This window comes from Notolabrus celidotus, chromosome 5 (genome assembly GCF_009762535.1).
Source record: "Notolabrus celidotus isolate fNotCel1 chromosome 5, fNotCel1.pri, whole genome shotgun sequence".
NCBI lineage: Eukaryota > Metazoa > Chordata > Actinopteri > Labriformes > Labridae > Notolabrus > Notolabrus celidotus.
In genome coordinates, this window is record NC_048276.1 from 11,539,996 (window position 1) to 11,561,789 (window position 21,794).

Here is a 21,794-nt window from a genome sequence, read left to right on the forward strand (position 1 = left end):
TCAGAGAAGTTTTCTGACCTGTTTGTGCGTTTCTTGCAGAGAGGAGAGTGAAAATGTGTTGACGCTTAAGGGCCTGACGCCCACTGGCATGCTGCCGAGCGGGGTTCTCTCTGGAGGCAGACAGACACTGCAGAGTGGTGCGTACACGCCTCAGCCTAAGCCTTTTTTCTACCCTGGGCTCCATCTTTATTTTGTTTCATTTCTTCATTACCATTTTCAGTCCTACCAATGGTCTAATCTCTTTCTTTCTCCCTTTCTACCTCTCTTATTCTCTTATGTAGGGTGGCCAGATTGTTTTTCTTTTTAGCATATTGAAGCTCGGTTCTCATATACACTTGAGAGGATGGCAGTAATGTTGCTAACCTAACCAAATTGTTACAGCTGGAAATGTTAGTCTCAGCTGCCTTCTTGCACAAAACAGAATCCAACAGGAGTCCAGTTTCTCACCTTCTCAAGCCTTTTATTTAGTTGGAACTTTTGCAGGACCAGATCTTATGGGAAATGTTTGTTGCCTGGATTCTACTGGCCAATCAGGCAATAGCAGGCTTTAGTGTGAACAGAAAAAACACAGGGCATGTGGAGAGCAGGGCAGTCCCCTGTAATGACATCCTGGCATCTATCAGTGGTTATATGATGACAATTTATTTATCTTTATGAACACATTTCTTCCTGCAAGTGAAGGAAGGTTGTTCCAAATCAGTCATTTCAATTTGTGCTATTTCCAGACTTCCTAGAGGACAGACTTTACAAAGCTTGCCTTTAACATATTACAAATTTAAATCATGGTGTCGTTTTTTCAGCAAACTTAAGGCCTGTGTATCTCAAGTAAATCACTGAATAATTGGTTTCATTTTCAGGATGTATATCGCTGAAGTAAGCCAGAGTGAAACTTCTGTGTAACTTGCTATAAACAGTGAAACTGAGACTCACCAGAAACAGATAAATGAGGACTTATACTGGACATATTTGGAGGGTTGAATTTCGTTCCACTCCAGATCTAACCACACAACTGGCTCTGAAGTTGCTGATTAGACTGCGAACAATGCAACGCATGGAAAAGAAAATCTAAGCTGAAAGTCATTTATCACTAAGTGCTGGCTACACTGGAAATTGAGAAGTTGGCTATTGTTCCCAGAGGAATATATATCATCGTCAGATGAAAGCCGATGGGTCCTGAGGTTGAGGCTTGATCAAAGTGGGATCTACGATTGTGTATCACGACTGTGTATGCTTTCAGATGTAGAAAGAAATCCCTTCAGTTTGGATAAAATGGAAAGAAATATTTTCTAAATATCCAATGCAATGCCAAAGTAGGTCATTGCTATCCTCTTACCTTGGATCTACTGCAGTCTCAATTTTCTGATGTCTCTCTTTCCTTTAACCCTCTCCCTTTCAGTATCTCTCTGTCTATTATTTTACCTTTGTTATCTTCTAAATTGATTTTATAACCCTATGTTGACACTAACTCTCTCAGTGTTAATGCACGGCACTCTACTGACTTTGGCTGCACTGCCAGTGACGTATTTCTCATCTGGCCTAACATCAGCCGCCTTTTTGCTGGGGCTGCATTTTTACATTTGCATGGCTTTATCAGCGGTAACCTGCGTCCCTCCTCCTCCCCCCTCAGCCACCATTGAAGCCATTGAAGCCATCGAGGAGCAGGATAAGGACGGAGAAGGTAAACCTGTGCTCCCCATTCAGCTCCTTTCAACATGACCTTCCAAACCAACAGCCCACACAGTAAAAAGTCCACTGACAGCTTCATGCCAGCACTTGACTTTGCAGTGCCAGTGATTAAAAGAGAAATCGAAGTACATAATTTGATTTTAAATTGATAGAAAGAGGATACATGTTTAACTGAAAAAGATAATTTATGTAAAAGTATGAGCTGAAATGAGATAAATGGTTATTTGTAAAGTAGGGCACCTAATGCACAGTGGGGATTTTATCTTTAATGAATTGTTTCCTAATGGGTCTCTGAGTGTTGAGAAGGAATGAAAGTAACTGATTATTTCAGTATTTTATATGGTGGAGTGATGGATCAATGTTGTCACGTCAGTGTTTGCTAAAGGTACAAGCACTGGACAATTTCAAGTCTGGACAGAAAGTAAAAATTGTGACCAAACTTCTGTTTTGGGCAATGACATAGTACATGATAAATGAAAACACTGCAAAGTTAATTGCTGCTAAGAGATGCATGACTTTTAAAAAAATCATTGTTTTTGGTTTGTCTTGTAAATGGCCTCATTCTGGTTCTAAAATATGCTGCATGCACAAGAGCAAGAAACACACCAGAGTCTCTACATGAATTATGCATCATGAAGCCTCAGTTGCTCGTGATATGTCTGAGGTAATCTTTGCTCACTTATCATGAAGCTTTAGTATCGTACAGAAATTTAAAGCACCAGTACAAATAACAATGATAAATGATTTTATGAACAATTCACTCCTTGTTTTAATATAGTTTCTTATTATGGGACTCTTTACTGGATGAAAGGTGAGGGGCTGATACATCTAAATACAATCATTAATTAATGAAGGAGTTTTACTTGATCAAAGACTGTTTTACTCCTGCGCCACCTACAGGAAATTATGCTTTAAGGCTTTTGAAAATGAAGCTGAACTAGATCTCGTTACTTTTTTAGGAACCAGATTTACAACTTAATTTGTAATCTTTGTATGTAGCACCACATGTTAAAGTTGCTGCAAGTTTGACATGCAATACTTGAAAAGCCAAACTGCAGTTTCTTTTTAACCACGCCATGTCAGGGACAAAGGTTGCATAATAACAATAAGTGAATAGCTGATCCTGTTTGTAGATAGGTCCTACAATTCAAACCAACATGTTACATTTGCTCCCAGGACTTTTTAGGCTTTTCGTCCCAAAAGCTCAAACAGAAATTAGGAAAGGGCTTATGGGTATTCCTCTACCCTCAGCCTGAATTTATTGCACAATAACTTGAAGCTCAATGAGCAAAGAATTATTTAGGATGTTGCTGTTTTAGTGTACCTGGTTACACCACTGCCTCCTAGATAATTACTCTCTCAGTGACAATGTCGTGCTGGTGAATTCTTGTTGTCTGTGTGTCTATGTCTGTAACTCTGTGTTTTTTTGCTGCTGGCTGTCTTGGCCAGGTCTCCCATTAAAAAAGATTTCTGCACTCAATGGGACCAACCTGATTAAACAGAAATAAAAATAATAACCTGCTTCTGATTGTTTAAACCTATAGGATTACCATTATTATTTCACCCTTGTGTACTTTCATATCTGTCGTAAATGCACACGTGAGGGTAAGAAAGGCTATATGTAGTTAGCAAATATGCACAAATATTATATATACTATACTTTACTAATTATAACTGCGATCACTTTTGCTATCACAAAAAACACCTCAGTGTATTTAATACAGGCGTCAACATCAGGTCTTAAAATATGAAGCCCATGTGGAAGACCTAAAAACTGCAGTTCTTCGAGCATCCGCTTGAGGCTGGCTGCAGAAACACCGGAAACCCCATACACACCCATACAAAAAAGACGATCTTTACAGCAAGAATAAACATGTTTACAGCCTGGTTCAAAAAACGGCTTAGGTCTGAAAAGCTAATTCCTCTGTCGTGCTTTAGGAACAGATGGGTGACGTCACAGATACTATATCTATTAATGATACAGTCTAAGATTTATTAACATCTTTTTCAAGTTCAAGGCTTCATCCAGCCTAACGTCAGAAGTCAAGATATCCGTAGCAAAACAATATTGCTGATCAGAGTGTGAATTTGTGTTGAAATCACATCGTACAGAATGGGTAGAGATGGTCTAAAAAGTTGCAATGACTCTAGGAACAGTTCAAAACACGCCGTTAGCTAGCAGAATCCTTGGTCTTCTAGCTTGGAAAAAGGTCAGTCATTACGTGCTGTACATCCAGTGATTTTGTCATTATTTGCTTTAGTTATCTGGTTATTTTTGCTTCTTAAACGATATACACATCAGTGTATCAATGACTCCCATCAGCTTGGTGCGACTGCGCTTGTTCTTCTTTTATATGCAAAGTAAATAAGCAGTGACAGCAGCTTTTATTGGTTATTTGTTTTGCATATGTTATGGTACTGGAATTAATAATAATAATAAATAAAATAATCCCATTGTCAGCAAATAATGTATCATACTGGTTTATAGTCATTTCTATTTTAAAGCATAAGATTGAGCCATCAGTTAGATTGTTATTTAAAGAGGCTACTTTGTTAAAATAAATAAGACTGACCCTCTGAATTAGTTTTTTTGGTTATGACGTTGGAGAAATCCTCAAAGCATTTGATGGAAAATCACAAATTAAGCTCACATCAGAAATGCATTTTTACTGTATTCTCATATATGTGTTTCCTCTTTTCAGCCATCCGAGGCTTCTCTCCCCAGCACAAGATCACCAGCTTCGCGGAGGCGAAGGGCCTTGACCGCATCAATGAGCGCATGCCCCCTCGCAGGGACGGGGTGAACCACGTTGGTCACTCCATGGGGAAGATGAATATGTCAGAGGCGAACGGCACCGATGACAACAGCAACCTCCAGTGATGCGCTGACTGAGCCTCACAACCGTGCCGCTGTTGAGCTGTGCAGCAAGACATTGCCAAATCGGGAATTCAGGCCTCAGAAATAAACCAGGCCCACAGACAGAACATGAAATCTGCAGCAAATCTACTCTAAATGGGCGAAAAGGTCATTTTTTTCATGACGGTATGTCATCGCACAGATTGGGGGAGGGGGGGAGCAGAAGTGGAGGAGAATCTGACAGGCTGCAGCTTGACAGAAAGAGTGTGGTTGAAAGATGTTTCAGCCTGTCGTTCCCTTTCTTGAAAGAATTACAGACTGAATTGTTGGGGGCTGTGTTGTACCGAGTGCTGACAAATGTCTGCTCCTTCATTGCAGGGCCTGACAGATGACATAATTGCAGTATCCATGCCACATGAATCATTTTACTGTTTCCTAAGTGTTTATTATGAATCACTCACAAGTTCACTTCATGAGGACACTAATCTTGTTTACCTTCATGTTTTGCTAGTATTAACAAGTCACACCACTTTGTGAGCAAGAAAGCAAATAGAAAGGAAGCGAATTGTGTACCTCTTAGAACTTGCAGTGCAATCTTACCAGTGGACTTGAATTTTATTGATTTACCTTGTCGTAAGATGCTGCTATGCTGAGAAGGGGAAGAGGACAGGATGCTCTTCTGTAGGAACTGCTCTAGCTGGATCTGTCCCCATACTCTCCAGGATCGCTCCTTTCCTCTCCTCCCTTGTTATCAGTCATCTCCTAGCAAGAATTTCATTGGAGGGGATGAGGAAAGAAGGGGAGGGGAGGAAAGGAGCATTCCAAAATGTAAACACCAGATTAAACATCTAAAGATCTGCCCACTTCACATAAAGATGCAGTATCATCTAAGTACGTAGGTGAATGTCAAAGGTTATACTTCCATTCAAACCATCCTTTGAGTTATATTTTAGTCCCTCTACTTTAGTACACTTCATTGAAGCTTAGCATTTTTTAAGACTATACCTCACACAAGCAAAATCATGCAAAATCATGCAACTCACTCTCTGTAAAGTGTACACTTGAGCATCCTCCGCTGAAGATCGGATCATGGTTTTCTCATCTTCTCTGCATCGCTATGACCGGCAGCATTCATCTCAAGTTTCTGGATCACAGGGAAAACAAGAAGATGCCATCTTGAACTTCAGGGTGGACTTTGCCGTCATACACTACCTGATTATGTCTAACCTGCTTGTTGCTGAAGAGAGAGTAAAAGAAAAACAAAAGCGCCCTTTGAGTTTTGGCACTTTTTGGTGTGCTGCAAATTCAATGAGATTTCACGTGTACGAGCCAAACAAAGAAATGTATCAACGTGAGAAGGAAATTCTACAAATTTGTGAATTAATTAACACAGGTGGAATAGTTGTTGCTTAAAGAGAGGGATACACACTGTTGTGTCATTTGGATTAAGCACACTGAGATCCAGTTCTATTTACTGTAGTGATGTGAGGAATGTATCCAGAAGAGAAAATTCTGTGCTAATTCAGAGAAGAAATGTGACTTTTTTTTTACTACAATTGACCGTAGTCAGATTTAAGGTTGCCAAAAGTAGGGGAGAATGGGGTTAGTTGTCACACTTTTTACTGTTTTGTTGATTGCTCATCATCAAAACATCTTTCAGTAGTCATTCCTACATTAAAGAGTAACAAAGAGGCATTTACTATCAAAGACACTCTGACACATTTTGACAACCAACCCCATCACGGGGATGGTTGTCACACACTATAGGGTTGGTTGCCACAATGGTATTTTAAAGGGAACAATCTTTTAAAAAAAGGCATGAAGGTAGAACTAAATTTGAAAGTTTATTTGCACTGACAAGTGATAGGCCTACATAATTTAATGCATTTTAACATAAAATGAGCAAGGAACATGAAAAGGAAACACATCTTTAGGCCAGCCTATATAACAACATAAAGAATAAAACAAATAGGCCGAACAATAATGGCCTACTCAACTAGGCTACATGCAGTCACTGTCTGAATTACAGTGATGGCAAATGTGGGGTCTGCGCACTCCAACTAATTTCACCATGCATGATTTTGCCAACATAGCGAATGTGACGACCAACCCCAACTGGAATTTTTTGCTAACATCAAGGCTAACAACCATCTAACAACTATTTAGCTAGCTAATAGAAATCTAAACTGTAGCTTTCCCCTCACACTTTGTAAGGGTAACACTTGTTTTGTTATAAACCCATCCTTTAAAAGTCTAGAAGAAAAATACTGAGGAGCTGAATATATACAATTTGACATGAAAAACACAAAAAGCCCTTTCCCCCCAAGTTCAGCTGTCTTACTCCAGAGAAGACTATGTAGGTGAGCTCTGATCCTAATTCTGGAGATGTCCATACCCCAATTAGAGAGAAAGTGCCATCTGGTTGGGAGATATAACGAGTGTGCCAACCAACCCGCGTGACAACCAACCCCGTTCTCGCCTACTTCCAATTTTAAAACTGAACATAACAACTTGTCTATGATTTTCAAATCCATCAGTGTTGCATCTAAGTGTTTTGATCATTTATTATTATTAATTATTTTCAATCAACTTTTCCGATCCAGGTAAACTTTATGAGAATAGAAACAGGCTGAGAAAATGCCACTGTTGAGTGCAGCCACACTGTGATTCGAATACAACGTTGATTGCTATCTACAAGTGCTAATTAAAAAAATAAAAACAAACAAATAAATAAATGAAACAGTGAGGAAAAAGTCCATCCGTATACTACATGACATTACTGTGATACACTAAATGTGTCTTTTTGAACGATGGAAGGAAAGCAGAGAATCTAAATTAAGACTGGTTCATAGCAGTGAACTCCCAACCTGAAGCAACACGTTCTATCACATAAATTTCTAGAATTTCCTTTCAGACATTCCTATTTTTTCTACTAAATGTTTCATCTTCCTATCTAAAGGTAAAGGTATGTGAATTAAAGGTGGAAAAGGTGATTTTTTAACACAGCATCCATGGTATGGAACGCATCAATGCATGCAATTAAGTTCCTAATTGTTATGTGAGATTATAATTGTGATAGTTGTGTTTCAAATAGTAAACTTGAATTCTTTTATTTTTTGAATTATATTTGGAGTTCTATTTGTCTTGTTTTATAACTTTTATAAATAGGCTTCCTTTGGTTATTTTGGTCCATTTTTTCAATCTGTTATTTATTACCACTGCTTTTAATTTTATATCAATTTATTGTATGCAGAGATGCCCTATTAAGGTGTGAAGCCTTGTGTTTATTTTATTTTTTTCTGTTGTACTGATGTACAGAAAATGTTCAATAGTGTGAATGAATATAATCTCAGTGAAAAGCAACTTTCAGGCTGCCAAAGCATGATAGCATGGTTTTCAGATGTAAATGAATTGGACACACAGAAAATCATGTGTCGCACTTACGTTTAACAGGAAACATTGTACTCTGGTTATATTTAATGCTGATATTATTATTGTTACAATTTAGCTTATGGTTATTTTCCTTCCTCTGTTTCTGGTTCTTGTATGGTCTACATGCATATTTCAACAAACAAATATAATGGATTTTAACTTGCAACATTTTTTTATTATCTATGGAAATATGTTTTCGCATTTGACTTCCTAAATGATACACACATTGTAAGCATGCCCTATGGGACAAATCACATTTTTTACTCTTGAATAAAATATGCATGAACAAAAGTATGTGCTTTGTTTCTTCACAGATCAAAGTTTAATTGTGACATTAAATTTTCACCACAGCATGTTGCAGATGAATGCCCTTAAAAAACTGTTTTTTTTTTACCTACAACCGGGGGCGGATCTACAGGGGTGGCATAGGGTGGCAAGTGCCCCCCTAAAACACAGCCTTGCCACCCCAGTTGGAAGGATTTAATTAGTAAGTTAGTCCTCATCAGACACTTGTGTGAATTACCGACTGCAGTGATGGGAAGTTCGGCTCTTTTCAGAGAGCCGGCTCTTTTGACTCAGCTCCCAAAGAAGAGTCGGCACTTTGACTCCCAAACGGCTCTTAATTTAGGATCTTTTGTAGCCGTATATTTTACCTTAACTTTGCAAAAACTAATGGTTTGTCTGTTTTATGAGAAGCCTTATAATTGCCTAGTTGTGTGCATATATTCTGTTACAAAAACCATTCTTACTTTTGTTTAGTATTTAAGTCAAACTTTTTTTATAACACAATTTAACAAAAAACTGCAAACATATCCACAGAACAGAACCAGAAGCAAACTCAAGCAAACAAAACCAGAACCCTAACTTTAACCCCAATCATAAGCCTAACCCTAACCCTAACTCTAACCCTAATCATAACCCTAACCCTAATCATAACCACAACCCTAACCCTAACCCTAACCATAACCCTAATCATAACCCTAACCATAACCCTAATCATAACCCCAACACTAATCATAACCCTAACCCAGTTCAATCAGCGACGAGTCATGTCCCCCGAGGGTACCTACTTCTACCGGATTGATTAATGCCGTAGTGTTTTCTGAATTGCCGTAGTGTTTTCTGAATTGCTATTGCGTTTTCTAATTTGCCGTTGTTTTCTAATTTGCTGTTTTCTGAATTGCCGTGTTTTCTGATTTACCGTTATGATTTGCACTTCAGGGCCAACGTAGACTTCACTGTACACCCACTCAATTCAATTCAATTTTCAATTCAAATTAGCTTTATTGGCATGAACAAAGACATGTTATTGCCAAAGCACATACATTCATACAATACATTATATATATTCACAACACACTACACTCACCACATATACATTAATCACACACCATATTCATTACATTATATTCATCACATAGATATCAACCACATATTACATATATTACATATTATATACGCATTAATGAACGATTACCCATACAGCATATCTCAATGTCCTCACCCGATGTGGCACGCTCACAAAACCCCCACCCAAAAATCAAACACCACGGGATGGTGCGTCCCTCAGGCTGTGACAGGCAGACACATATTTAGCAGCCAGAGGAGCTGCTGACCCTTCCCCCAGGAGAACTGACAGTTTCTCTTCTGGGGTTAATGTTGGGAAGTTTGGTACCATTTTAGTAATTTCCCTGTAGTGGGAATCTCTTAGTAAAGAGAACTTGCTGCACTCTTTTATTTTTATTTTATTTAACCTTTATTTAACCAGGAACAAATTCTTATTTACAGTGACCACCTGGCAAAAGGCACAGCCTTTTGAGGGGTAAAGGGTCAGGGATAACAGTAATAATAAAAACAAACACAAGGGTAAAAAACATAAAAGACAAGTTAAACATGATGGGACAGAACAGAGCAAACAGAGAACAGCGTCAGCAGGTGTCCAGCATTAAAAGGATTAAAAGCAGGTGCAGGTGTGTTTAAGAGTGTCCATGAGAGAGTTCCTGAAGGCTGATTTTGAGATGTAGTGGACCAATTTTAAAGTTTTCTGTAAATTGTTCCAGTCTTTGGGCACAGCAGACTGAAATGATGACTGACAGATGACTGAATGTGTTTTGGGGATTTTCAGCAGGATAAGGTTGGCTGAACGTGTGTTGTAAGTGGAAGGTGCAGGTTGTAACAGGCTACATAGATATGGAGGTGACAGTCCAAGGAGAGTTTTGCATATGAGCATGTACCAGTGTATTTCACGGCGGGTTTGTAAGGATGGCCAGTTTACAGAGGAGTATAAAGTGCAGTAGTGAGTTCTGAAATGGGCACTCAACAATGAGCTTTCTCAGAATCAGAATCAGCTTTATTGGCCAGGTATGCTTGAACACACAAGGAATTTGACTTAGGTAAACTGTGCTCTCTTTGTACAAGGCATAAGAATAAGACCTACAAATAAAAAAATAAAATAAAAATAATAACAATGACATCAGCTATATGAGCTTTCTATGAACCAATCCGTTATAGAAAAAAATTATAGTAACCCTATTTTCTTAACAAACAATAAATAAGCCAATGCTTTGAATTTGTATTGATTGCGGTTTTGTATTTATTTCAGATTTCAGATTTCAGATTTTCCACAACAGGAAGTGACGTCGTGTGTCTTACCCATAGTTCCTCCTCCCACCTCCTCCTGTCCGTTATAGCCTCAACGCTTTAATGCAACTGCGGTGGCCCTTTAAATACCGCAAAAATAACAGAAAGCAAAAACAGCCCTTACATCAGACTTTTGTCCCAAAATGGCCAAGCTGCAGGCCGGTTTGCAACCTGACAACAACCGCCATCATCTGAGACTCGGATCCTGCGAAGAAGGACTTTGAGTGACTGCAGGCTCGCGCTGAGCTAACGTTACGCAGCTGTCTGAAACCAAAGCTAACGGCTATCCAACGTTAGCTGTCCTGGACATATGATATAGGATCACCTAAACACAGGGACAAGCCAACCCCGGGTACGAACAGAGACCCCTGAGACTCTGACATGGACAAAGAAGAAGCAGACCGGCTGATAGAGAAGGCGAAGCTGTGTTTACGGTCAGGACGGACAGATCGGGCGCTGCAGCTGCTTTATGAAGCCCAGAATATTTATCCCAGCACCCGGGCCAGAGGTAAAATTAGCTGACGCACATTCTGCAATGGCAGCGTGACTATCTGACATGAAGTTAACTTGTCACGGCTTATTAGCTGCTGCGAATACATTATCATATTTCAGGTGGGTTGCACAGATTGTTATTTTTAGACGGGGACAAAAATGAGCCATATAGCTAACACTTAAAGTAAAAGCTGTAGGCTGACAATGTAAAGGTCTCCCTCACCCCATACCACCACACACTGTGAGGCTCTGCTGTGTTTCAATCTGTCTTTTTAACAGTTGTTGTGCCTTACCTAAGTGCTTTTGCATTAATGGCATCATATACCCAGGAGAATTTGGTTGACATGGATTAGTTTGAACACATCATGCACGCGGTGGTCATATGCCATGGGGTGCAAGTAATCACGTTTTGCCCATGGGGATGGGATAGTGCAGAGTTCAAATCACTTCACATGATTACAGGATTGTAAGAAGTGCAAGGAAAAACCTGAAATACCAGTGTTATAGCAAATACCTTCATGCAGGACACAGGTAGTCAATGAATAACTCGAATGTAAGAACATCCCAGAAGACACGAAATCATTTGCAAGGACATTATGATTGGTTGAGCCATTGGGGAGGCGGAGAGGGAGTGTGGCTTTAAGATTAATAGTCCAAAAACAACAAATAATACTATAACAGAAAATAAGATGAAGTCAAAACGACCATGTCAGTGAAAAGCATAATGAAGTCCAAATAGTACTATCATAATAAATGCATGCTAAGGATGTTTACAGTAATCACAAACAATAAAGTTTGAAATCAAAGTTGGATTAACTTAATCTTTTAGATTAATAAATATAACTAGCTCGAGTTGAAGATTGATGTCAAACTTATCTGAAAACAACTGACAGCAACACAACTCCTGCTCGCTAGCTTCTAGCAGTAGCTAATGTTAGCCTGAGTCACACATCACACGTGAGAGGTGGATTATTTTCAGAAATGATTCATAGTTTCTTAAAACTCACAGTAATGATGTTGGTCAGTCAGGCAGTCCTCACCTTCTTCTTCACGTCGTCGTCATTTTTATCCACCCACAAAGTTAGCAATCAGCACGGCCATCGCTAGAGCTAGCATCATGTGGTTCTTCCAGCGGCTAAACACTCCTCCCTTGTTTATTTGTATAAAATGAACACGATCCACAATCAGGTGTTTAGGGGGTACTTGTTGTATTTGAATTATATGAGACTAGTACCTGGGTGAGTAACTCGTTATTGCTTAACCTTTACATTTACTTGACCTTACACAGATTCGAACCCACCAATGAAATCCAGCAAGCAGCAGCAGCGTCGTTACGTCACTCTTGCGCCATTACGTAAATTAAGAATCTAGCTATTGTAGCGATACAGGAGTCATTACTACTTCTAGCCACTAGGTGTCAGTGCTAGGTACTATACATTTTTAATTACATTTATATTTATGATTACACTGAGATATTGTAATAGAAGAAGTACCTGCAATGCTGTTATGTTGGATACAAGCTGTGCTACAAGAGCAAGCAGCAACCTCCGGTCTCAAACTATGAAGCCCATGCGGAAGTGTTATAAACTGCAATTCAGCGAGAATCCGCTTGAGGCTGGCTGCAGAAACACCGGAAACCACATAGAAATGAATAGGAAAAAGCCAATCTTTGCAGCATTAATAAACATGTTTACAGCCTGGTTAAAAAGATAGCTTGGCTCTACGTAGCTAATTTGTCTATCGGCGCACACTGTACGGGGGTGAATTTTTTTCTAACACAACGGTTCAGAAGATATTAAGATTACAATTTTTTGCCCAAATAAGGACATGACTGACTTGACTCCCGGACGGGAACACATAGCTGTTGGCTAAGAGGCTCACACTACGTCACACTCTGCCTGGTTGAGTTCCGCATTTCCAATATGGCTGCTGCCGTCGACTGGCTTCAAAACAGCGCTCAGGAACAGATGGGTGACGTCACGGACACTACGTCCATATTTTATACCGTCTATGGGTTACACCAGGGTTACACTGAGATATGGTAGTAGAAGAAGTTACCTGCCAGAGAATGAAATGCTACAAGAGACATTAAAAGTCTGTGTTAATGAAGCCCACGTATTTTCATATTTTTTAATGAAAACATGACAGTTATATGTATGTTTTTACACAAATATACCAATATTGGCCTGAACGAAATATCAAAATGTCAATCATTAAAGCTGCTGTTGGCAGGAATGGTGTAAAAAACATTACTTTTTTCTGCTGGGTTTGGAGAAAAGGTCATAATACCCATCGGTCCTCATCAGTAAGTGAGGTAATTTGAGACTATTGCAAAATCTCTGCGTTTTCCAATGCCTTTGTATCAAGCAATGTTATTATTCCCCTCGTTCCCGTTATTACGGACCAATCATAGCTAATCTCCAATCCTCTGTCCTGATTGGTTAATTGGCGGCCCCTACTACGTCCTCCGATTGGTTATGAGTCCGGCGCTATCATGACTGCACACGCCGATCTGTGTTGGGGGCTAATAGGAAATCTGGTTGGGAGGGATGGTGTTGACATTCGGAGTCCCTCTCTCTGAACAGATGTTTACTCTGTGATTACCAACAGCAGCTTTAATATTAATTATACTTACATATTAAAAATTCCTCCAAACAAGTTACTGGGCCTAATGGGGGACGAAGAGGGCACTCTCAGCCTGAGGCTTAATCGTACTAACCCAGGTTTCGCCATCTTTCTCCTACAACCTCAAAATAAGACTACTGTTGGTTGTCCTTTAGAATAGTCACTCCTATGTATACTCAGGATAACTTTAAGTCACAAAGCATAATACTCATTGTGACTGTCTTGAACTGCCAGCTGACCTCACATGCCTCCTCACATGCTGTTCTCTTTGTGTGTAGTGCTCATCGATGCCATAGTAAGGAATGAAGGGCCTTCCTCTCAAGAGGCGGACCACGTGCCCCCTCCATCTGGCTGGAGAGACGAGGACATCCGAAACAGTGATAAGAGCAATGCAAGTGCTGAAGACAAGAAGAGCTACACCGAGGATCAACGCCAGGGTGTTCACAGGTGCATGATGATTCTGGATGTTTTACATGGGTTTTTCAGCCTTTTATTCCACAGCTAACTAATGGTTGTATTGTCCTTGAGTTCACTACTCTTATAAATATATCACATTCCTGCTATTCCTGAACATTTGTCAACAATACACCTGCTAAAACATAATAAAGAATGAACATAGGAATGCACATTGTTTGGGCATTTGCTTTCCAGCACTATGATACCAATACAGCCACCTATGTTACATGCCATAACTTTCTGAAAGTCTCACTAAGCTAGCACCATTAACCAGACATTTCATAATCAGACCAGGATACCCGTATGTTTACTGGTATCTTTGCATGTCAATGTAACATTTCCTGTTTGACTTGTTTTGCTTTATTGACATCTGTAATGATTTCTTATTGCAGAATAAAGAATTGCAAGGACTTTTATGAAATCCTTGGTGTTTCCAAAAATGCAAGTGAAGAAGATTTGAAGAAGGCGTACAGGAAGTTGGCCCTCAAGTTTCACCCCGACAAGAACTTTGCTCCAGGAGCTACAGATGCTTTTAAAGGTAAGAGGTTTGGCAAAGGAACCCAAAAAACGTTCATTTTTTCCACATGCTCTGCAATGGTGACACATATATATATTCTAATTGTCCTTTACTGTTGTAAGTCAGCTAAGTCAGAAGTCATGGGCAATTTAAAAGCAGCCCCCTTACATTAGATTAGTGTTATGTAAACAGGGCAGAAGTTTCCACCTGGGTTATCCAGTTGTGCCAGTTTAACCTAATGAAGTGTATACTCTTTAATGCTTGAGATGCAGAGGAGAGATAAAGGAAAGATGTGTGTCTGTGTTTTGAAGAGATTGGAAAGATAATCACTGTAGTTTGTCCAGCTGATTTAGCTTTGAAGTCTGCAGATATGGCCAAGACACAGCTCAGGAAGTCAGTTAAAACCCAAAGCATCCACTTATCATCATTTGTACACAGAAAGTTAGTATTCACAAAGTCAGTCAATTCATCATCAACATCATCAGGAAGTTGTGTAGGAATCACCCAAAATGAACCTGTGTTCCATTTGAAAGCAAAACACAATGATGATTGACTTGAAGTCAAAACCATATATTTTTGTTGACATGACTGAGTCTTTTAATATGTAAACCTAAAAGCCATTCTGTTACAATTTCACTAAGTCAGACAACAGAAAAGGACTTTGTTAAAGTTTGGACATTTTGCTAAGGCTTAGAAAAAAATATAGTTTAGGCCAAAATTGAAATATACACACAACTCTACCACTCTGAGAGACAAATGTGTTGTTGACATGATGCATTCCTTCAAAACATCAATAGATTTTGACACTGTTAAGTTGTACATATTTTCCAGCTTAATATTGTAGTCAATTTTGGGGGTCAAATACAGTCAGATCAAAGTCAGTAGAAAACCTGCCATGAAGTCAAAAGAGGCCTAACATGAACTTTTAAAGTTATATTTTTGGGCATTTTCGCCTCTAAAGGACAGGACAGCTGAAGAGAGACAGGAAATGTGGGGGGGAGAGAGCGGGGGAGGACATGCAGCAAATGGTCGAGGCTGGAATCAAACCTGTGACCTGTAGGGGCGCTGGTGGCCTAGCGGTCTAAGTGCCCCACATACAGAGGCTACAGTCCTCGTCGCAGAGGTCGCCGGTTTGACTCCAGGCCTCGACCATTTCCTGCATGTCTTCCCCCTCTCTCTACTCCCCACATTTTCTGTCTCTCTTCAGCTGTCCCATCATATAAAGGCAAAAAGACCCAAAATATAACTTCAAATTAAAAAAAAAACTGTGACCTGTAACGTGGGCTGTAGCCTCTGTATATGGGGCGCGCGCTTAGACCTCTAGGCCAACGGTGCCCTATCCTGCCCTTTTTAAGATTAATAATCCCAAAAAGTAGAAAATCATCTCTGAATGAATTTAGAATTGAACACAAGGCTTCCCTCAGTTTAAATCTTTCAAAGAGTGGGTTAATTCACTATTTCTCAGGTTATACTTTTGCTAGCGCTGAGGTCCCTCCTGTTGAAATGCCCTTATAAAAATTTGTGCTCAAGCTGTTGCCCAAAACTACTAAACTGAATCTATCTGAAAGTAATAGAAAATTGTCATGTTGCCATTATATGTTGTTGTGAAAGAATACTGAGCCTTATGTTTGATGTCCAGGCTTTTTTAACACAAGTTGCCTTCCAGCAAATTCTCTTTCACCTTGGCCACAGCTTAACATTTCCCTCCTCTCTCACCAGCAATAGGCAATGCGTACGCAGTGCTGAGCAACCCAGAGAAGAGGCAGCAGTATGATCAATACGGAGATCAATCTGCAGCCTCAAATGCACCCCAACACTCCAGCCACAGTCGCCATGGATACCACAGAAACTTCCACAGAGACTTCGAGGCCGACATTTCCCCAGAGGAGCTCTTTAATATTTTCTTCGGGGGGCGGTTTCCCACAGGTGAGTGGTGTTGTGAGTGTTAGTTTGGTTGGAGGAGATTTTGTCAACAAAGACTTGAGTCCCACGGACTGAATGCAGAGAGAAGGAAGGACTAAAGATTCGGCAGGTTCAGCATGTTAAGTTTTCATTAGAGAATAAAAGATATTCCCGATTCAAGTAACTATACCTGAAAGCTCAGTGAAAAACTGAACATTTTTAGAACTTTATTCTGTTTAGAAATGCTCCATAATGAAGTCATCTACAATTCTGTTTTGTTTTTTACTCTTGGTTGTAGCAATATCTTCTACTTTCTTGGTATGATATTGCAGATTTTGTAAAAACATTTGTTTTTGTATCTTCCTGCAGGAAATATCCACGTGTACACAAACCAAGGAGCCTCCTACTCTCAGTTCTATCAGCCTCGTCGTCGACGTGCTTATGAGAGGCGCGAGGAGGTGGTGGAGGACAACCAGAGTCAGGTCAGTGACTCACAAACAGAAATAACTGCTAAATAAACACAGCACCGTGTTACGATCGTATTTATACCAATCATTAACGCACACTGTAGACTTTTGACAATGCAATTTGAACATGGATGCAGTCCTTTAATCATTGTTTCCCATAACGATTGACTTGTTTTGTTCATTTATCGCTCGGGTAGAGAGTGCTTTGCTTGAAAGACACAGAGGTACTTTGCTGGCATGAGTACAGTGGCTCAGTCCAGCCTACATACAGTATAATACAGTATGCTTTGTAATCTGTGCTGATTTTATCTTCCCACAGAACACCTTCACAGCTCTCCTGCAGCTGCTCCCTGTGCTGGTGCTAATCCTCATATCAGTGTTTACTCAGATGATGGCCACTAACCCGCCCTACAGTCTCTTCTATAAGCCGTGAGCCTGTCCTAACATCAGCCTTTTCAACAAATCTCACTGTTCTGCTGTAGTGTCACTGAATGTGTTTACATGCTGTGTGTGGGTTTCAGGGCCATGGGGCTAGTGGTGTCCAGAGAAACGCAGCACATGGGTGTACCGTACTACGTGGATAAAAGTTTCCAGAAGGAGTACCGCGGAGCTACGCTGGACGAACTAGAGAAAACCATCGAAAACGACTATATTGAACACCTGCAGAACAGCTGCTGGAAAGAGAAACAGCAAAGTAAGACACTGACGTGGCTTTGACAAGGGATCTACTCGCCAGTTATCTTAATAGTTCCCCGCCCGCTCCTGCAGACATAAGGAGCGAGAGTGTGCAAAGTTGTTGTAGATATGCTGGTTAGATATGGAGTGGATGATCTAGATCAGGGGTTCCCAAACTTTTCAGCCCGTGACCCCCGACAATATAGGTGCCAAAGACTCGCGACCCCCACTGTCCCTCAAAGGGATTTAATGTGGCTTCATTTAGCTTGTCTGCAGAATATTAGCCTATATGAGCATGTGTCTGTGTTTCCTGTGCGGTTATGAATTAACCTACTGCTCCTGATGCTTTTGATAATTAACTGTTCACTAACCCTAAACTCAGGAGTCATCTGGCGAAAAGAAAGGCAGAAAACTCATTACACTTCCTATTTCCAAGGTTAGGTACTATTTTTGTAGATTTTTCTACTTTTATGGGTAAAATTAACTATTTTTAGATAACTTAAAAAAAAAAACATTCTGGAAGACATCTCACCGACCCCCCATTTGTGTCTCACAACCACGCAAGGGGTCCTGACCATAGACTGTAAATAAAAATGGACAGCGTTGCTCCGCCTCTTCCGATTGTACGGTTCTGAAGCCAAAAAATCCCTCTCCTGGGCGCCGCCATCGTGCAGCCCGAGCCTGTGAAGCCACTGTAATAAGCTCCGCCCTACAGCGTAGCGTCATAAGATGCTGTGTGTCCTTTGAAGTTTCACTCTACGGCGGCTGTGAATCAAAGGAAACCCAGAAGTAAAACCCCGTTTTTTAAACTCTAATAACTAACGAAAAAGAAACTTTTCAGGAAAAAGAGGCCTTGAACACAAAACATTCAAATACTAACTACATATCACCACAGCATACGGAGGGGAGAAAGATTCGACGTGTATTTATTTTTTAAAGTTTGACTGCTCCCCCATTCAAATGAATGGCCTCACCACCAGGGCCGTGTCCGGCACGCTTGGTCCCGACCCACACTTTGGGAACCCCTGATCTAGATGTTCTGCTTTTCAGCTACACAGTTTTCACTTAACCTAATTTTTCGTTAATATTTTCAAAGTAGTTTCTTCCACAACTCTTTGGTGCTGCAGAAGTCTCTGTGTTTAGAGTTTTGACTCTCACAGAGCTGTTTTACCAGCAACTGGCACTTGTGCTTTCTAATGTTATTAGGAATATTATTATGGAAGTTTTTTGCTATTTGATGGCAAAAGCTAACAGTTAGTGGTTGCCCTCTGACCACTGTCTGATGACTGTACCACATAACTAACAGGGGCTAGTAAAAAAAACAGAAAAAATACATCATAAGGTGAGATAGGAACTATTCCATTTTTTATTATTAAACAAATATTCAAAAAGCCTGACTCATCCCTTGCACAGGCATCACTGAGTTTGATGAAGTTACTGTTGGGAGTTTTTAGATGGGTATGGTACTATCTTAATTCAATTCCAGTAGGGCTATCTGGCCTCAACACAAACCTGATTACCAGTGAGAAGATCAACCATCTCAGTATAAATACTTTTAATGCCTGTCAACACAGCTGACATCTCAGAGTCTGAAGAAGTGGGTTATTGAATGCCTACATTTTTCAGTAAGTAATATGTTGGAAGAAGCAGATATGGACTGAAGAAATGTATAATGGTAGAGCATGTGCAAAAGTTTTTACATGACTTCAGAATGTGGTTGTGTCCATACCAAGTAAGTCACAGTGGTTGCACTGTAAAGGAGCTGTCTGAAGTTTTGACCAATCAAATTCAAGTATATGACACAGACGGGTAATAAGGAAGGTTTGTAACTTAAGATTGATCATTAAAATTATCGCTAATATGATCCCCTAGCCATTAAATTTCTCTGTTGTCGTTTCACATTTTAACCGTACATTTCAACAAACTGATCATTTCTGTCTAAAAAAGACACATGCTAGCTTGATAGATCCAAGCCTGTGCTTTCATAGAAATCCCAGTCTTTATGCTAAGCTAAGGTAACAGGCAACTTGCTGTAGGTAGCTTCATATTTGCAGTACAGCTAGAAGTCGTCAATCACTGGGAAAACTCCAGAGTACTCTCTCTGAACAACTACACTGCCTGTTCCAAGGGTGATTTATTTGACACATCTTTTTTTTGTCATCCCTCTCCAGAGTCAGACTTGGCAAACCTGGGACAGCTATATCGAGATGATCGGTTAAAGCAGAAGGCCGAGTCCATGAGGCTCGACCACTGTGAGAAACTACATCGACTGGTCGGGCGTCAGAGAGGCAAATGAAAACTGTTTGAGAGGAGACCATGTTTCTTTACGGACTTTACAACAGTGGGGTCTAGTGAAGCGTCTAATTTATCCAATCTGGCCACTTTGTAAAGAATCTCTTTTAGGTACAGCGCAGTCAGTGGGAGATGATGCCGATGGAAATAATGTGCCTTCTCTCTTCTTCGATGGTAGGAAATAAGAGTTGCATGTTGGCTGCCGGCTGTGGCAGCAGCATCAAGTGCAAGCTCACTGTGGCAGTGTGTACGATGATTTGGAGCCTCTAGACTTTCTTATAGAAATGGTATGACATACGGGGTCTCCCTTACGGCTATGAAGGCAGTTGTATGTTCACACAGAAACAGTTTATTTGTGAAGTTTATTTATTTTCTGAATGTGTTTGTGTCCCTGCTGGAACTATAGGTCTATTTATTTCTTAGTTTATTGATGTGAATGTTACTTCAGATGCTTGGATCTTTTTTTTTTTGTAGGCAGTGACTTAAATTATACCTTAGTCTTTGGATGAATGGCAGAGCTTCTGTTCTGTGAAATGACATGACCTTTTATTAGTAACATAGACAAATCAGCCATTATCAATGATTTTAACCTCTGAACTGTTGTTAATCAGGCAGTTTGATCTGCAGAAAACAAAATCAAAATATGACATTTGCTGATTTAGTGGTTTCTTATAGGTTTTGGTTTTCATTGCCCAAAAAATAATGACCTGCTCTCTACACTACTGCTTACATAGGTTGAACTGAGCGCAAGAAATGGCACTTGTGTTTTATAATAAGAGGTTTTCATTAGGCATTTTCATTTGTAACAAGCAGGGAAGCCGTTTTAACCCCCAGAAAAACTTTCATACTTCTGCACAGAGCCCTTGTTATGAACCTGGAAGATATAAAAAGCTCAGTTCTGAGTGATACCTGTTTGGTTACCAGGGCAAAAAATGGCATGCAATACCTGCTTTTCCTGAATCATGCACAATATTGGACATTTTTTCTCTTTAGAAGAATGCTTCAGCCCGTATTTTGAAACTGTTTTATTAATCCTGCAGCTTCTCATTATTAAAAAAAAAACACATTTTATTCAGATATTTCATCTTCAATGGAATTATTGGTTAATAAATGAAAAGAGATAAATGTGGACACGGACAACTCTTCCCCTAAGATAAGAGCTTCTTTCTTTTTTCATTAATGGGATGCTTTCTCTGCAGAATCATTAACTTTAATTTTTCTACCAAACCTGTATCATTCAAACCCCACACAGACATTAATATTGTTGCTGTGCACTAAGACTGCCAAACTGCCTTAGCTGTTCTCATACTTATGAATTATTCAGGTTCATCTCAAGCACTTTTAGGTTAATATTTAATCCTGTGTTCCATGTCGTCCATGTTGCATGCAGCCTCGTGAGTTGAGTGTTTTATTAGTTACATGTTTATTTCATGCTTAAAACATCTCCATGACTACTGACACATTAAATGATAAGAATGTTCAGGTCCACACTGCCACTCACAAAATGTTAAACCCTAACTGTGACACACACACTAAGATCAGGTTTTAGTAACAGTAAGTGTGGTAGTGCACTTTAAGAAACACTGCAGAATTCAGTTTTCAGCCAAAATATGAGATAATTAAATATGTATCCAGAATATGTTTGGTTTGTCTGATTTGTTCATCTGTGAGGAGATGGTGGTCTTTTTTTGGAACACTTCTTTGGAGCCAGGCAGAGATGCTGGCGCTACAGAAATCCTGAGAATGTTTCAGT

General features: G+C 39.8%; 3 protein-coding genes across 6 annotated transcripts in view; 2 read left to right on the forward strand and 1 right to left on the reverse strand.

Moving 5' to 3' along the window:
* The window catches only part of ppp3ca (protein phosphatase 3, catalytic subunit, alpha isozyme), a 42,378-nt gene extending 36,567 nt beyond the window's left edge, over window positions 1-5,811 (forward strand). Inside the window, exons 12-14 of the mRNA XM_034684299.1 lie at window positions 40-137; window positions 1,628-1,678; window positions 4,389-5,811. Coding sequence (XP_034540190.1) covers window positions 40-137; window positions 1,628-1,678; window positions 4,389-4,567 — 328 coding nt within the window. The 3' untranslated portion in view covers window positions 4,568-5,811. The remainder of the gene's footprint in view (window positions 1-39; window positions 138-1,627; window positions 1,679-4,388) is intronic.
* The window catches only part of cxxc5a (CXXC finger protein 5a), a 95,890-nt gene extending 83,505 nt beyond the window's left edge, over window positions 1-12,385 (reverse strand). Inside the window, exons 1-4 of one of the 4 annotated variants that reach the window (XM_034684301.1) lie at window positions 12,342-12,382; window positions 12,115-12,256; window positions 5,587-5,687; window positions 5,171-5,305 (exon numbers count right to left, since the gene is read on the reverse strand). The gene's annotated coding sequence lies outside the window, so the exon portion shown is untranslated. Of the gene's footprint in view, window positions 1-4,287; window positions 4,605-5,170; window positions 5,306-5,586; window positions 5,688-12,114 lie in introns of those variants that run through there. The other 3 variants (XR_004631343.1, XR_004631342.1, XR_004631344.1) reach the window with 3 other exon arrangements.
* dnajc18 (DnaJ (Hsp40) homolog, subfamily C, member 18) lies at window positions 10,619-21,678 on the forward strand. Its single transcript, XM_034684300.1, has 8 exons — window positions 10,619-11,123; window positions 14,011-14,179; window positions 14,581-14,726; window positions 16,425-16,631; window positions 16,977-17,089; window positions 17,394-17,503; window positions 17,596-17,768; window positions 19,921-21,678. The coding sequence occupies exons 1-8, from the start codon at window positions 10,997-10,999 to the stop codon at window positions 20,043-20,045; spliced, it is 1,170 nt and encodes a 389-aa protein (XP_034540191.1). The 5' UTR covers window positions 10,619-10,996; the 3' UTR covers window positions 20,046-21,678.
* The last annotated feature ends 116 nt before the right edge of the window (window positions 21,679-21,794 follow it).